Below are 17538 nucleotides of genomic sequence, written 5' to 3' on the forward strand. Positions count from 1 at the left end.
TGTTATATTACAAGTTGTATATATTTAATCTACTGCTTTCAATTAAAATTTAAGATTTATTTTGCAATGATATGCTATTTTGACCTTCCAAAATTTCCATGCTCATTAATAATGAACTAGATCACTGTTTTTGCGCTCCTTTATAAGTTATATTATTTTTTATATATATTTTTTAAATATTTAAGTGTTGTTATTGGTTTTTCAGTAAAAAAAATTAAATCATGTTAGACCCAAACGCTTATGAGTCGCTTGTGGATCTAGTATCTTCTCAGGGCCAACCCCTTCAAGTCTTTTTTTAGAAACAAGTGTTCAAAGTAAGAATCTAAGGTTATCATGTCTTTATTTCCTAGCAGGTCAAAAAGTTCTTTAAAGACCTTTTCCACGTCGAATCAATATTAATGTTGCGTAATAAATAGTGTGTAAAAATCTTTTAAGGGTCCATTATATTTTTTTCCATGTTAGTATATATGTCAAATATATTTTCTCTCATTAATACTTATACCAAGGATATTTCTTATCAATATTAATACACATGTCAGAGATATTTTTTCTTTTTAATACTATTAGGATAATATTACACTTCATCATCTTCTATTTGTAAAAAGACTCATGGATTATAAGTAGATCATAAATCTTTTAAACAAAAAGTTCAAAATTTCAATTATATATTACATATTTATTTTTATAGTATCTATCTGTAATATTATTGTATTTTTTTTTTAAAAAATCATCGATTTAATTATTGGATAATCCTCTAATTCACTAAATAAAATCTTTTTTAATACCAACCCAACAACCACAGCAAAAGAAGAATAGAAAAAATTAACAGAATAAAAAAGATTAACTAACTATTCAAAATATAAACATTGCCCCCGACAACTTGAATATTTTAGGACATTATAGGTACGAACATGGACGTCTCTGGATAGAACTCACCGATACAAAACAAGAAATCAAAACAAAATGCACCAAAGAAATTAATGAACCCGCGGAAAATTCAGCAAGCCAAGCGGAAGAGAAATCACGACCAGCGAACAGTCCCAAATATTTTAATCTCTCTGAAGAAAAAAAGTCACACAAAATCAAACCTTTAATGACACCGCAAACTCTCCGAATTCCTCTTATTTCGAGGTGCCAACAGTCACAGAACTGGATCTTAATTAATATATGAAATTAATGGCATCTGAGTGAAGCATGGGCGGTATGCAATGCCCCTGCACCCAATATTGCCAACATGTCAAATTTATGCACATTTTGTTTTGTTTATCTGTTATTTAACCGATTATTAAATCTTGAAAAATCTAAATTTGGAGTTACTTGTCGAGGAAAATCTAAATTTACTTGGAGATATAGTTGAGAATAGATAATTTGATTTTCTAAAAACGTTGACAGAGTTTCAAATAAATGTAAACGATTTCTAGATTCAGACACACACACACACACATCACATGTACAGAAAACATGAGTTGGTCTGTCTCAAGTTGAGTCTCTACCTCAAAAAACAAAACAAGAGTTGGTTACACAACTGGAAACCAAAATTGTAGCTGCCAAAACTGTAAACTAATGGCTAGCAGAAACTATGCCAACATGCTGTAACCAAAACAAATGTCTTCAATATATTTATTATATAATCGACCACCCCTTTCATTTCTTCAGTTTAATGTGTATATATTCTTTTATATTCTCTCTCCTTCTTCTTCTTTTAAAACTAGGAAAGAATTGAGCAGGCTCGTTTATGGACTTCACGCCAAGAAACATCGTGAACGTAAGTGGAGATTGCTTCGACCATGTTAGAGTTTTCTCTGATGGAATGTGGAACGTAAAACATGGGGAAAGTATTCTTCAGCATTCATTGGTTCGTTTCCATGTTCAATTGATTGTGATTTTCCTTCTTGTGAACTCTTTTCACTTGGTGCTCCAACGATTCCATTTTACCCATTTCACCTCCGAGATCCTGGTAATATATCTGATTGCATTACTACTACATGATTTGAAATTCTATCTGTTATGTATAGCATGGCATTGATTGTAAACTAAAGGTCCATTCCTTTTTTTTTTTCTTTTAATTTTGCACGGGACACCAATGTTGGTTTAACAAACAAATTGATGTGTTTGTTCGTTGCTGATCTTTCATTTTCATTTACTTTTGGAGTTATAAAAATGGTTTAGTTTTTATCTCAACCTGTTAGTTTGTGTTGCTAATTCTCTCTCTTTAATGTTTACCAGGCAGGTATAGTATTGGGACAAACTGTATGGAGAGACAATGACAAATCAGAGCGCTTGTTCCCTACAGTAGTGCGCAATCAAGTCTTTGCTTCATTATCAAAGATTGGTTACATTCTGTTCTCGTTCTTGATTGGTGTGAGAATGGAACCAAGTTTGATATGGAAAACAGGAAGAACTGCCACTTTTTTAGCGACTCTGCTGTTCATATTCCATCACATAGCAATGCTAAGCATCGACATCACGTTTGACAAAGATAAGGAGAAGTTAACTGCGGGATTCGTGCTTGCAAAAGAAGCATTTTCAGCTATATATTTTGCATCGATAACCACTACCGAATTTGTTATGGTCAGTACCATTTTAATGCAGCTTAAGATAATAAATTCGCAGCTTGGACACCTTGCTCTAGCATCCTCATTGTTATTCAAATTGGCAACCTTTGCAGTAGGAACTTTGTTTGGTTTCATAAATGCTTTTGTAAATATATCGTCTCAAGTGGGAGCTCGGATCGTTATTTATTCTCTTGCACTTATCGTGTTTACTGTAGTCGTGTCGAGGAAAACAATGCTCTTCTTCATTAGAAGCACACCAGTAGGTAAGCCTACGAAGGAAATCTACACCACTATGACTGTAGGCGTACTATTTTTATTGTCAGCAATTGGTGACGAAGTAGGACTGCATTATATGTATGGCCCTTTAATACTTGGCCTGGCAGTGCCTGCACGGTCTCCTTTAGCTGAAGTCCTAGTAGCAAAGTTCGATACATTGGTTTCAGGATTTTTTCTACCACTCATGGCGGTGTTCTGTTCCTCCAAACTCAATTTATTTCAGTTTATCCACGAGTTTAAGGATGCTGTTCATCTCCAGATTTCATTGATTGGATATGTGATGAAGCTGCTGGTAACTTTTATCGGGGCGTATTTTTGCAAGATACCTTTAAGACATGCTATTGCCCTCACAATCATCTTGAATGCCAAAGGCATTACTGAAATTGCACAATTTTTAAGCTTCGGTGACATTACGGTACATCTCGCATTACTTCTATTATTTAGAATTTAAATACCAGTGGATGTTTGTGAAACAAGCACCTAATAACTCTATCTGCATTCGTTTCCATTAAAAATTCCCAATTTGTGCAAACGTCTCATTGCTTTTTCTCTCATCAAGATTGCTTTCTCTCTCTCAGGAACTAGACGCAGCCTCTGGAATTTTCTTAGTATTTCTGTTACAAGCATTTCAGCCACTCCTTATTAAAAAGCTTTACAATCCTGCAGACCAATACATTGGGTACCAGAATAAATCCATTGAGAAGGCTTCTGATGATGCGGAGCTCCAGATACTTGCCTGTGCACATAGGCAAGAGGATGCTGTTGCGGCAATCAAGCTCTTACAGTATTCCAATCCTACAAAACAAAGTCCCTTGTCCGTTTATGTACTTTGCCTGGAGGAACTCGTTAGCAGTTCCACCCCTCTCCTAATCAATCACCAATTAGGCCAAAAAATGTCCTCTTACAGGGTATCCCGCTCACAACCAATCATTGATATCTTCAAGTATTTTGAGTCACAGTACAAGAAGTTCGTCCGGGTGAATATGTTCACTGCCGTATCGCCACTAAAACAGATGCATGAGGACATTTGTTGGCTCTCTTTTGACAAGGCTTGCTCCCTAATAATACTTCCATTTCATAAGAAATGGAATAGCAAAGGCAAATTGGTTTCCAGCAACACTGATACAAGGAACTTGAATATTACTGTACTGGAAAGGGCACCTTGTTCTGTTGGCATCCTCATTGATCGTAGTAGAACCCAGGGCTTGTCTTCTATCTTCCTTGCGTCAACATATCGTGTGGCTGCACTGTTCTTTGAAGGCCCAGATGATAGGGAGGCAGTTGCTTATGCCTTAAGGATGGCAGGAAGATTTGGACTTCATTTAACAGTTAAGCGTTTTATCACCCCTACTACTGAGCAAGTCTATCATGATTGGGATTACATGCTTAACAGTGAATTTTTGAGAAACTTGAAACTTGGAGTGTCAGAAAGTAGTAGTATCAATTACATAGAGGAGACTGTGAGAGATGGAGCTGACACATCATCCATAATAAAGTCAATGGTGGGAGGTTATGACCTTATCATGGCAGGGCGGCGCCATCAAACTGAGCCACAAGCTTTTTCAGGTCTATCAGAATGGATGGATTTGCAAGAGCTTGGGCCGATAGGGGACCTGCTTGCTTCTGAGGATATTACTAGTGCAATTTCAGTTTTGGTGGTTCAACAGCAGATCATGAAAGCAAGTCACAGCAGTACTTTGAATTAATGATTTGCAAGTTGTACACTTGCATTGGATGGCGGGAGAAAATACTGCACTAACCTGAGAATTCTCCGCTTCTTTTATCATGACATGAGAAATTATGAATGTCTGCTCATTACAAACCTCGAGAAGCTACGCTTAACAGGAACATGGAGGATTTGACTATAATTGATTTCATTTCATCTATTCTCGATTTCATCAAAAAAAATTTCATCTATTGATCGAAGAATTGATTTCTGTACCCGCAACATTTTGGGTGCCGAGAATTCCATGCTATGTTACCGTTGAGAACCTAACATCCCCAAAATCCCAGCTCTATAAAGCCATCTTCCCTCCAGAAAACGAAGGAGGCGGTTAAAAGAAGGGACGAGGAAAGGCAGAGGCAATTGAAAAAAAATAAAATAAAAAATTACGTGGATGATGAAAGGTTCAAGGGTAAGGCGAAATCTTGATATTACCCTCGCATTTGTGAGGATGGTAAAGGAGATCCAATTTAGAACTGTATCTAGTTGGTCCGAAAATGGTGAGTTTGTTGAGAGCCTTGCTCTGAGGGTAATATGATAAATTTACAAAATCTTATTTATTTTTTATTTAATATTAAACAAAAAAAACTTTATTCAATCCAATTGTATTAGATTTGTTCCAATCCATAAGAATTGAATTCAAAATCAATTGATTTCATGTTTATATGCAATTTTACGAGAGAAAAGGTGCCAAGCATGCGGTAAATGTGCACCGACGTAGAATTCTCATTGTCTTGATTTTAGTTTATTATTATTAATAGTGGTTTTTTTTTTTTTTTTTTTTTTTATGGAACATGATCCATAAAGATTGTGAAAAAATATTTCAACTTCTTTTAGAAACATAAAAAATCCCATCCACATGCATCCCTTGAAGCTAATAAACACATAATTGCATTCTCATTATTAATTTAAATTATAATATATGATAAATATAACCACTACATAATTTAATGCAATTCTTTTGTTCGATCGCTACGCTACTCGATAATTCAATTATTATATTCCAAATTATGCCATGGATGTATTTAATACAAACAACCCAACTAAATTATCCACACAATTAACGACGATGACTTGATAGATGCAATTAATATAGACGGTTGTAATGATTGTTTTTAAAGTATTTTTTATTTAAAAATATATTAAAATAATATATTTTTTATTTTTTAAAATTATTTTTAACACCATTAAATTAAAACAATTTAAAAAAATATATAAAAAAAATACTTGAATTTTTAGAAATAGCGTTTGAAATGCAATTTCAAACTGTATCCAAATCCAAAATCAGCCTTTGTGAACAAACAGCTAATCAGTCCAACACCAACTTGCCGAATCACACAACTCTAGCCAAGCTTTTGAATCGTCCTTGATCCCATCTTCAAATTCACAATCTTTGGTGCCTCATGAGACCGACGAGAATGTGAGCTGAAACATCATCCATAATTCAATCAACGGTGGGAGATTATGACCTTATCATGATATGACATCGATCTCCAAGAAACTGTACAGCAAGCTTTGTTAGGCCTATCAGAATGGATTCAGGGATCTTCTTGCTTATGAAGATATATCCAGTCCAGTTTCAGTCTTGGCTATCCAACAGCAAATTCTGAAAGTAAATTGTAGTAGTACTTTGAGGTGATGATAATTCAAAGTATACCTTGCTTCGAAGGGCGACAGAAAAACTGCATAATTTCTCTTTATTACATGTAAAACACATTACAATCCTTCTGAAGCTAACCTTCATGTATCTTAAGCTTAGATACGCTGGCAACTTGATATTGTATGCATGGCCTTGTAGTGGACTGATTGCACATCCAATCTTTACTTCCTTTGCAATATCAGCAAACCGGATTTCATCCTTTCCTTGAACTTGATCCCATCCAATTCACTACTAGCTAGCCTACATAGCTTACAAGTTTCTGGTGCAATGGGCTTGATTTATTATAACGCAGTCTTCGAAATCATCAGCTGACTCCTGTGAGATAGAATAATCAATGGCAGAGATTTTGCATCAGAAGGATGGACAGAAGTCCTTAATGTAGCGAGATAATTAGACTTTGTAGCATTTCATATATGCATAAATTACTCTTGACAGTATTTTCCTTGCCACTCTTGACCTGTTTGCATAGATGTTACCAAATCTTCGTTTTTCAACCAAATGAAAGAAATACATGTAGCAGAGCAGGGCTTCACTTGGAAAAAAAACACTGAAGAAAAAGAATGCCAATTTACTGGTACAAACCAGTCTGGGGTTGCTTACATATTCCAAACCAGTTTCATTTTTTGGTTGGCAACACGAAACAGATTGTCCACTAGAGTGAGAATGGGAAGAAGAATCAACAGTCCTTTTTTCTTTCTTCTCAATAATGCTGCTGAAGATAGATATCATGTCTTCTTAAGATATCCATAAGTGTAGTAGAGTATATGGGATTCTGTGTTACAAAAATGGTGCATAAACAATAGTGTTACCTCCTGGTGTGCAGAGTATCAGCGGGATAAACAGAATCTGTGCAAGAGCTTTATGCCAGGTTTGACTTTGAGGCTTGCTTGGTGCTCCACAATTTATGGAGTTGGGATGGAAAGGAACAAGAATGAGATAATGGTTGTGGGAGATTCTAACAAGGTAGATTATCCAGAATGTTCAATAGAGGCTCCATAATACTCACGCTCTGCAGAAAGCCGTTCTAATTAATTCTACTTTCCTCAGTGTTTTCAAAATTGTTTCTTAGCTTTGTAGCAGGAATGAGCTTCTACTCGTTCCTTTTTTATGGATAAAATATTTCTCCAATAAAATAAATAAATAAAAAAGACTTCACTTGATGTAATTGATTCTTGCATCAAAGGATGTTTATGTAGATTTGGTCTTTGAAGAGAGATGAAAATTTTGATAGAAATGAACTGATGAATAATTTTTCTCGTTTAATTTTCGCAAACAAAATGAATACATAGGAAAGCCTCACGAAGTTTGATGATGGATGTCATGAGTTGTAAGAGCGTGAGAAGTCAGAATAAAATTCTTGGTTAAATTCCTATTGTAATGTTAGGATTAATTTACAAGGGAGGTATTGGATCTAACTTGAAAAAAAAAAAGGGGGCAGGAATCCCATGATGGCTTAGGTAGTACCCAATAAACGTTGGTTCCTTTGAGGTCAATAGCCACGAATACAAAACGCAAAATATGGGGTTGGTCTCACGATCTATCTTCACCTTTTATGTGTGGCTGGCTTCGTGCCTTGTAGTTCGTTCTTCTCCTCTTCTTTTTCTGCTCTTTTTTTTCCCCTTCTTCTAAAGAGGAAGCAAGTTAGTTTAAGCAATACCCATGGCAGAAAATGCGACTCATGACCTGTTTTGCCACGCTATCAATTCATTGAATGACTTTGCTATCTGGCGCAATTTCACCGCGAAGATTGTTGATGGCTCTCCCGCTCTTTTCATGTTTCAGATGACAATTATTTCCCTGGTATCAAACTTGTTGGAAATCTTTCTCAGGCCTCTTGGACAACCGAGTTGCGTTTCCCAGATATTAGTATGGTTTCTTCTCTCTTTTGCTGCATTGTGAATATCGTATATACTAAGAAAACGTCTGACCTTTAATTGTAAAGGTTTCAAGTTTACACCAAAGGAACTCTGCACTTGTTGTCCGTCAATTTTTTTGTTTTTTTTAAAAGATGGCAGAAACCAGTTGTATATAAATTCCCTTTCGAATTTATGATATATATCGTATTTGTACCTAGTCTATCATGTACGTTAGAAATGTATAATAATGACAGGTCCTATATCTAACAAATTTTGCATGCATGTCGACAGGCTGGTATGATATTTGGTCCTTCACTCCTCGGGCAAAACAAGAAGTTGCTAGATACCATGTTCCCTATAAGAAGTTTGGCAACGCTGTGGACAGCGGCATCATTTGGAAATTTATTCTATACCTTTCTAATTGCAGTGAAGGCAGATCCTGCAATGATGCTAAAGCCAGGTCGAGCTGCTATGTATATAGGCTCTTCTATGTTCTGCATCGCTTTGTTTCTTTCCCTTGCACTATCATTCTTATTGAAAACCATTGTCACCATGGAAGCTAATCTCAATAAATCGATTGTCTTCATAGCTGCATCACAGTCATTTACAGGTTTTCCAGTCGTTGCTGCCTTCCTAACTGAGCTCAAGATCCAGAACACAGATGTTGGCCGCCTAGCCTTTGCTTCAGCAGTATTTGCTGATTTAATTGATATTGTTGTGGCCGCAATTTCGCTCACGCTTGGGGATGTCGTTTCTCACCCACTAGCGCCAGTGCGGGCAGTCCTATCAAACATTGCATTTGTTATTGTTATCGTGTTCATCATCAAGCCAATGGTAATGTGGATGATGGGTCCTATAAAAGAAATGAAACTTGTGAGTGAGAAATGCATTTTTATCACCACCGTTGTCACTCTACTCCTCGCATTTGTGAGCGAGATCGTCGGCCAGCATTACGTCCTTGGGCCATTGATTTTTGGCTTGGTTTTACCGATCGGACCACCTTTTGGAGCAACTTTGGTATCGAAGCTAAGTACTTTAGTTTGCGGTCTCCTCTATCCCGCTTACCTTGCTGTTACTGGTCTGCAGACCAATATCTTCAAAGTTGATTTTCAGTCTGCAATTATTGTGGGGATAGTTATGGTCTCTGGTATCATAATTAAGTTGGGAGCAGTCATTTTGCCAGCCTTGCATTCTCAGGTGCCCGTTCGAGATGCTTTTCTGCTGGCAATCATTTTGAATATAAAGGGGATTGTGGAAATCAACGTTTACAACTTCTGGAAAGATAACAAGGTCTGGTTAATTTGAAGATAGTTTAAATTCTGGTACTGTTGTAAGAGAGCCCCATGGCAACCTTCACGAGGCAAGAAAAGGAAAACTTTTGAATATATACATCCCCATTAGGGACACCCGCGCCAAAAATGGCCCCAAATGATTTATAAGGTTTTTCTTTCCTTCCCCTTATTTGGGAAATAGAGGAGTCAAAAGAATATAATTAAAGTTTAAAGCACCTCTTAATTATTTCCTGAAAGCTAAAGCACCCTTTCTCTGGATAGTGGAAGGTGTTTTCCATGAAGTTTCTCTAAGAAGATCTATCACTTTTATCTTTTATTAATTTCCTTTCCATGCTAATCTACAATGGCCTGATATATATATATATATTCTATGATTGCAGACTTTACATGATGGCGATTACGCTTTGTGCGTAGTTTCGGTGATTTTAACAAATGTAGTTGTTGGCCCATTGGTGAAACTACTCTATAATCCTTCAAGGCAATACAATACTTTGAAAAGAAGCACCATCCAACATTGCAGGCGAGATTCAGAATTTCGGATGCTGGTCTGCATCCACAACCGTGAGAATGTCCCTGCAATCATAAACCTTCTAGAAATATCACACGCTACGGAAGAGAGCCCTATAGCAGTCATTGGCTTGGTGCTCGTCAAGATTGAGGGACGAGCTGCCCCAATCCTAATAGAAAACAGCCGGAAAGGAGTCCCGGAGACAGAATCATCCAGTACAACCAGCATCCTCAATGCCTTAAGGAACTATGAGCAAAATCATCGGAACTCCTCCACCGTCCAATCATTCACCTCAATCACGCATTTTGAAACAATGCATGATGATATTTGTCGTCTGGCAATGAACAAGAGAGCCACTATTGTAATCATGCCGTTTCATAAGAAATGGGCCATCGATGGCTCCATCGAATCTACAAACCGTTCTATCCAACAAATGAACCTCAATGTCCTCAAAAACGCTCCATGTTCTGTTGGAATTCTCGTTGACCGTGGAATCTTAAACGGGTCATTGTCTGTTCTGAATGGTAGGTTGTTGTTCAATGTTGCTGTTCTATTCTTTGGCGGCCCAGATGACGCGGAGTCACTAGCTTATGGAGCTCGCATGGTGAGACATGGATGTGTAAAGATAACAGTCGTGAACTTTCTTCTCTTTGGAAATGCAAACAGTAAAGAAAGGAAGCGAGACAGCGATTTAATCAATGAATATCGACAAGGTAACTTGGGAAATCAGCAATTTTTGTATTTCGAAGAAGTGGTAAGAGATGGGGTAGAGCTCGCTGGATGTCTGGCAAAGATGGTGGGTTGTTTTGATTTAGTTTTAGTGGGGAAATATCATCAGAAGTCTCCTCTTTTTAGAGGCCTTGAAGAGTGGAGTGAGTGCCCTGAGCTAGGGGTCATTGGCGATATGCTTGCTTCACCAGATTTTGAGTGCACTGCATCAGTCTTAGTCGTTCAGCAGCCAAGAATGAGAGTGAACGAAACGGAGCCGCTTATTCATGAAGCTCCAGATTATAACAGAGTATGCCTTTCGATGGAGAGAAGGAATCAGAGAATATTTTAGGAGGTCATTATTGTTGTTGTTATTATTATTATTAGTTTTTAAGCCTGACATATTGCTCCCAGCTAGAAGAGCAAATTGGACCTTTCACACAATTTAATAAATATATAGAGTAGTTTCACCAATGGGCCAACAACTACATTTGTTAAAATCACCGAAACTACGTCCCTCAATCTGAAAAAACATATGCATAAACTGAGAAAACATGAAACCGAAAGAAAGAAAGAGAGGAAGAAGGAAAAAAAGAGAAAGGGAAGAGATGGATACTTTGATATACATGATTGTTTGTTGTTGAATTATGTTTTTGAATTGTGGAGGCCGATGAAGATTTGAATTTTGTGTTTTTAAGTTTGATATGATAAATTATTATAGGTAATAGATTGATTGGTTTTAGATTATTTTGCTAGAAATAATAATTTGAGATTAATTAGGTGTAATTAATATATTAGGGGAAAGAAATCTTAAAAAATTATAGAAAATTATTTATTACACCCCAAAAAAATCACCAAGCAGAATGACCAGGGACGCGACTGACATATGATCGAGGGAATTTCCACCAAAAACATCCCCTACCGAGTTAAGACTTGAATCTATAAAAAATCCACAAAAAAATAAAAAATTCACACATATTAATTTCATCGATTACCATGTTAAGCCCTAAACCCATTAAACACCTTAAAAATAATTACTCCACTCACAATTTTCATACAATTAAATTATCTTAATCCAAATAACAATATTTCAATATATAAATCATAATTGAAAATCTATAATAAGATAAACAACCTTGAATCTCCAAATCATGCTCCCATCATTCATAATTGGTCAATATATTTTTCCTGCATTTAATAATTTGTGGAAAGAATGAGTTTTCACGAGTAATCAAAATAAATATATCTTAGAATAATTAATATTATCAAACACACAATATGATATGATGATGATTGTATTAGAAATCTTATATTTTTGGTTCAACGTTTTGAAAATGTATGACGACCATTCGTCACGCTAAATACATCATTTGTATATCTTTTTTTTTTATTTGGATTCGAGGAAACCCCATTCTTCGGAAAGCACATTTTATGGACCCAGGTGAGCGAGTAAAATCCCGGCTGTCCCAGACTCTTATAAAAAATGCACGTCCTGACTCGAACTCGAGACCTGCTGTACAGATCTGAAGTCCATTGCCATCATTTGTATAATCATTTGTATACCGTGCATGGATACATTCAATACATCATTTGCACATCATAAATACACACATCAAATACATCACTTGCACGGCCTGCGTACAAAACATCAAATGCATCCCTCCCGAGAAAAGTTTCCGCTCCCAGTCCCGACTACTGAGAATTCCGAGCTTCCTGTTTAATTGATACTTTTTTTTCTTGTTTTTTTTTTCCTTAAAAAAGAAAAAAATTGTCTGGAGATTTACTGGACATATGGTATGGGCTTGCTTGTAATGGGCTATTGGCATGCTCAGATTTGGGCAGCCCAGTGCCGCTTTGATAGGCTTTTAGGGATATCTATAAATAGGTATTGAGCGATTTCAGCTGATTTGCCATATCTCAGGGGAAGCTGGGTCTTGTTACTGTTTTCTGTTGCCGCTGCCAGCCATGAGATTTGAAGAGAGCATCTTAGAGAAAAGAAGGAGAAGATAGATATTGGCTAACTAAAGAATATAATCATGTCGTAAAGAGCTGAAAAGCATAATTTGATTCTCCAAGGCCACATCCATTGTTTGGTATCTTCACTCTTTTAATTTCCTTGGTGAAGAAATGATTCATTTCTTAGCGGGGTTTCTTTTTTATTTATTATTTTTTAATAATTAATGCAGCCATATCCAAAAGTATGTGACTAAACATCAACATTAGTTGATCTTTATTGGTACAAGTTCGAATCCAACCTTTTCAATTTGATATTTACCAAACTGCCGGGATTCTGCAAGTTTTTATCTGCTTCATCAGTTGCTTGCCACTCAAGTTTTTTAAAGAAAAGCTCCTGTATTTTCTTAGTGGATCCTGCAGCCAAATCCTTTGGTTCACTTGTTAAAGTAAGCTACTGTAATCCACGGGTTCACCGATAGTGGCGTGTGTGAGTGAATTTGTATCCCTGACCAGGACGGCGCGTGCAACATGATGCTCTGCAATGGTTTTTTTGCTTGGGACAGCTCCTCTCTCTCAGTTTTTTTCGCGTGTGTAGGCTGTCTTATTCCCTTCTTAGGATTGTGGTACAAATAAAAATTTGTTAAAATTTATTTATTTAATTTAATTTTTATATATTTAAATCGTTTTGATATGTTGATATTAAAAATAAATTAAAAAAAATAAAAAAATATATTATTTTGATGCATTTCTGAATAAAAAACATTTTGAAAAACAACAACAACCACACTCTTAAACATTCTTTTAGAGTTAAAAATACTGAGCTTGCAACTTTTTTATTTCTAGCTGCTTGTTGACCTGAAACTTAATCTAGATTAAATTAATTAAAAATTTTATTTTTTTATTTAAAATAATATTATCTTAATTTGTTTTTAAAAGTATTCAAAGCTTGATTTGATCAGCTCCTAGACCTCTAATAAGTTCTTCTAACTATGATCTTTAGGAATGCTCTTGATTTTTGTCTGCAAAATGACCTCTAAAGACTTTTTTTTTTAACCTGTCCTTGTATTATTATTATTTAGAATAATCCCAGTTTAATAATATAAATATGAACCAATAATGTTGCTGCTTTCCAGTATGGGAGGATCTGATTCCATAAATAAGAATCATGAAGAATAAAATTGGCCTATGATCCAAATTGTCTTGATCATTGGCAAATTAAATATGATTGTAGTCCTCTCGCACGCTGTCTAGAGAAGATCTGCCATAGTTGGAGATAAATAAGAACTGGCAGTGTATAAGAATAACGATGCTCGAAGTGAAAGCATAACTAAAAAAAGAGAGAATGCTTAACTTGAGAAGAACAAATTGGCGCAGGATCATATATATACATAGCAAAAGGAGCCTGTCCACCGGTTTTAATAGTAATATTAATTACGCCAAAAAAGTATAATTTGCAGAAGATTAATTTGTAACTGATTAATGCTAATTATTTGTATATTGGAAAAGGTAAGAGAGTGAAGAAAGCTTGTTAGTACGTTGTATAATCCATATTGCAGCAAGAGAAGCTAACAATACATTAAGTTGTGACAGCTGATGGGAAGAAATAAATGACAAATTTAATCAGCACCGAAACTTACAACTATATATAATATATCCTCTTGCTTATTTTTGGAATTATATCTTTCCAGGACGTTAAACCTATTGATTTGCATTGCATACGACTCTCGATTAAAGTTAGTTTACTGAATTCCAGCTATTAGTTGTAATCTTCTTTTGCAAACAAAGAAGAAAACTTACAATTCTGATAGAGGTAAATCAACTAGTTAAATTTTAGATTTGTTTTATAATAGTCACGAGTTTGAGTTTTTTTGTGACCACTGAAGATTTATATGATCGTTAACTTTAAGACCCGTAGAATTAATCGATATACACGTAAACTGATATGAAAACCTACATTAATAATATTAATAATAAATACTTGCAAATTGTAGCTCTTAGTACTTTTCGTCACTGTACACACACGACAGAACCAGAAAGGAATTACTCAATTGTTTTAGCTATAATTATCAAGACTACTAGAATTAATTTTATATTTTATGGATATAATTTTCCGTCGGTAATTAGATAATAATTTCATCACCATGATTTCTAATTAATTTTTTTGGATAAAAAAAATAATTTCATTTGTATTTACTAATTTTTTGATAATACAATTAATTCTCTAATAAAAAATGCATGATTGTATTATACACTTGTTTAGAAGTGTGGTTGCGGTTGCTTTTCAAAGTATTTTTTATTTTAAAATACATCAAAATGATATTTTTTCATTTTTTAAAAATTATTTTGAAGATTAACACATTAAAATAATCCAAAACATATAAAAAAGTTAATTTTTAATAAAAATAATTTAAATTTTTTAAAAACACGGATTGATCTGCGTTTCCAAACAATATCAGTACTAGCAGTAAATAATAACGCGATACAGTAACATAATCATGCTTTGAAAGGATTTAGGCATCTGATGCTAGCTGATCAACCAAAAACTGGTCAGAACTTTCCCTTTAATTGTATCATATGCATATATAGCAAGTACAAAGGACTTGGACATTTCGCAGCATGCATAGCGGATTCAGCTAGAGTGATTCCATGCTCATTTTCTTGTACAATTAGCCATCTTACAAGTATTCCCCTAGGCTAGGCAGGATTTTAGCACTATCATCTAACCTTTTGATTAATATTATTTGCTTCACTTTTGACATTTCTTCCCAATTAGAATCTCAACTTTATTTACTTTCATGAATGAAGTTGTCTTTAAATATGAAGTTTATCTATCAAATTGTTAAAGAGACAAGCAAGAGGAGTTCAACTTAGGCTGCTGCTTTCATGGCTTCTTGTTGCTATCCTGATGTTCTTGCTTGGATTCAGAACCTTCCACCAATCACTCGATGGAAAGAAAAAAATCCCCTGTCCATATGCATATGTTCTTCCGGCTCTTTCCAGCCATCCCTCAATCTTTCTGTGGCCAAAAACCTACAATCTCCAACTATTTCCTTCTCTATCATTGCAGATCTCAATCTCCCTATATCTCTTTGGTCCTCAAAACCAATCAAAACCAACCCCAAATCATTGAAGTTATTAGATGATGAAACAATTTCTAGTCTCTCAATCAATCTTATTGAAGATGTCCTTGGTTATGCCTCAAACAAGTCATGTAGCTCCTCCACCAAAGTTCTCAAAACGGATTCGGTACTTTCCCACTTAAAAGATACGTTCAACCTTGCATTTCTAACACTCTCACTCCTCATTTGCATCTACGAAGCTCCTGCAGATCTACGCTCTGAATGTCTTGCTAGTCTCAAGAATCAATTGACTGATAGCCAGTTGCGGGGAGCATCAAAGTCACTCATGAAAATCATGGGATCCAATCTAGAAGAGCAGTGGATGCGGTCCTTAAATCTTGCAATCACAAACTGGATTGCAGAGCTCCAAGCGTCCCACCACACTCTCAAAACTCCATCACCACTCTTTTCTTACTCATTTTCAACACCGGGATTATGGAAAGTTCAATTATATTGTCCTGTCATAGCCATGGATATCGAAAGTTCAAGCAATCCTCCAGCTCACGAGAGGCTTCTTTTCTCCCTGAAATACCACCAACTTGAATGTGTCATCCAGTTTAACTACAAAGTCATCGTTCAAGAAAATTGGGTGGATGTGATTGTAAACACGGATAACATAAGGTACTGATAATATATATTTCTTTAGGCATATGTGGACCGTATTGAAATGAATTAGTATTATTCTTGGTGGCCTGATGATCTTCAACTTTAATCAGAGATATTCCTACTTTTGCTAGGTGTGATGTAGTCCGACTAGTGAATGAAACCCTCATGACTGAACAGGGAGCTGGGACTGATGAGAAGCATTTCCCTTCGAGAATATCGTTGCATCTCACTCCAATTCTTCAAACCAACATAATAAGCGTTTCAGTAGGCAAGTCTTCAGCTAATCCAACAAGAGAGATTGAAATGGAAAAAGGTATAGAAACTTCTTTTGATCCACCAAACAGTTTCTTGGGGCTGAAGGTCTCGGCAGGAGAGACAGTGTCAATGAGCTTGAAGCCTTGGAAGTTTGAGCAATCTGTTTATGGTACCAGTGCAATAATGAATTGGTTTCTTCATGATAACATGGATGGAAGAGAGGTTTTCTCGAACAAACCTCCAAGGACGGCATTGATCAAACCCAAGGCATGGTTCAAAAACCGGTACTCAAGCTCTTACCGGCCTTTCACTAGGCAAGGAGGGGTGATCTTTGCCGGTGATGAGTATGGAAAGAGTGTGCAGTGGAAGGTGGACAAAAGTACCATGGGGAAGACAATGGAATGGGAAATTAAAGGGTGGATTTGGTTAACGTATTGGCCTAATAAGTATAGAACAGCGTATAGTGAGACTAGGAGACTGCAATTTAAGGAAATTCTTCATCTTAGTATTCCACCATCCTAACTTAATTATCAGTTTCTTACTTCTGTTCCAGCTAGAATTAATTAAGAAGCGCATATCATTGTGTATTTATCATTTTGACCATGAACGTACGTCGAAATGTAATAAATATCATAAGCAAGTGCGGATAACATTCAAGCAAGGGAATGAATGCTCGAAATAAATCAAATATATCCAGTACTTGAGTTGAGATCAATATTGTACAGTCTCTTAAAGCAATGAAGATAAGCATTATATCTCGAATTCACTCGGCAAAAATAATAATAATAATAATAATAATAATAATAATAATAATAATAAGATAAGCATTACCCAGCAGGGCCAGCACATATATATTATATCCGCGTGACAAAGCAATGAAGCAAGTTTAAAATGTAATTAACTAAATTTAATCGTGCCACTAATGTATACAACTTGTCTTATCAAGATTTTAGCCCTGGTTAAAAATTATTTTCGAGGGATGAAACCAAATAGGTTTATTTTTGTGTGTCCCCCTCGAAACACC

At 35.7% G+C, this 17538-nt stretch overlaps 3 protein-coding genes across 4 annotated transcripts; all 3 read left to right on the top strand.

Moving 5' to 3' along the window:
- Window positions 1–1735: 1735 nt before the first annotated feature.
- Window positions 1736–4537, top strand: LOC7474407 (cation/H(+) antiporter 4). Its single transcript, XM_024610711.2, has 3 exons — window positions 1736–1957; window positions 2227–3246; window positions 3344–4537. The coding sequence occupies exons 1-3, from the start codon at window positions 1736–1738 to the stop codon at window positions 4535–4537; spliced, it is 2436 nt and encodes an 811-aa protein (XP_024466479.1).
- A 3117-nt stretch (window positions 4538–7654) lies between these two features.
- LOC7464610 (cation/H(+) antiporter 15) lies at window positions 7655–11032 on the top strand. Its single transcript, XM_024610358.2, has 3 exons — window positions 7655–8080; window positions 8362–9360; window positions 9743–11032. The coding sequence occupies exons 1-3, from the start codon at window positions 7874–7876 to the stop codon at window positions 10928–10930; spliced, it is 2394 nt and encodes a 797-aa protein (XP_024466126.2). The 5' UTR covers window positions 7655–7873; the 3' UTR covers window positions 10931–11032.
- A 4328-nt stretch (window positions 11033–15360) lies between these two features.
- On the top strand, window positions 15361–17229 carry LOC7464611 (uncharacterized). 2 transcript variants are annotated; one of them, XM_024609962.2, is made up of 2 exons: window positions 15361–16274; window positions 16370–17229. In XM_024609962.2, the coding sequence occupies exons 1-2, from the start codon at window positions 15418–15420 to the stop codon at window positions 17034–17036; spliced, it is 1524 nt and encodes a 507-aa protein (XP_024465730.1). In that variant the 5' UTR covers window positions 15361–15417; the 3' UTR covers window positions 17037–17229. The 2 variants fall into 2 exon arrangements, with proteins under 2 accessions (XP_024465730.1, XP_002315128.1); XM_002315092.4 differs by having other exon boundaries at window positions 15362–16274; window positions 16391–17229.
- Window positions 17230–17538: the final 309 nt, after the last annotated feature.

The sequence above is a fragment of the Populus trichocarpa genome, chromosome 10, assembly GCF_000002775.5.
Source record: "Populus trichocarpa isolate Nisqually-1 chromosome 10, P.trichocarpa_v4.1, whole genome shotgun sequence".
Taxonomy (NCBI): Eukaryota; Viridiplantae; Streptophyta; class Magnoliopsida; order Malpighiales; family Salicaceae; genus Populus; species Populus trichocarpa.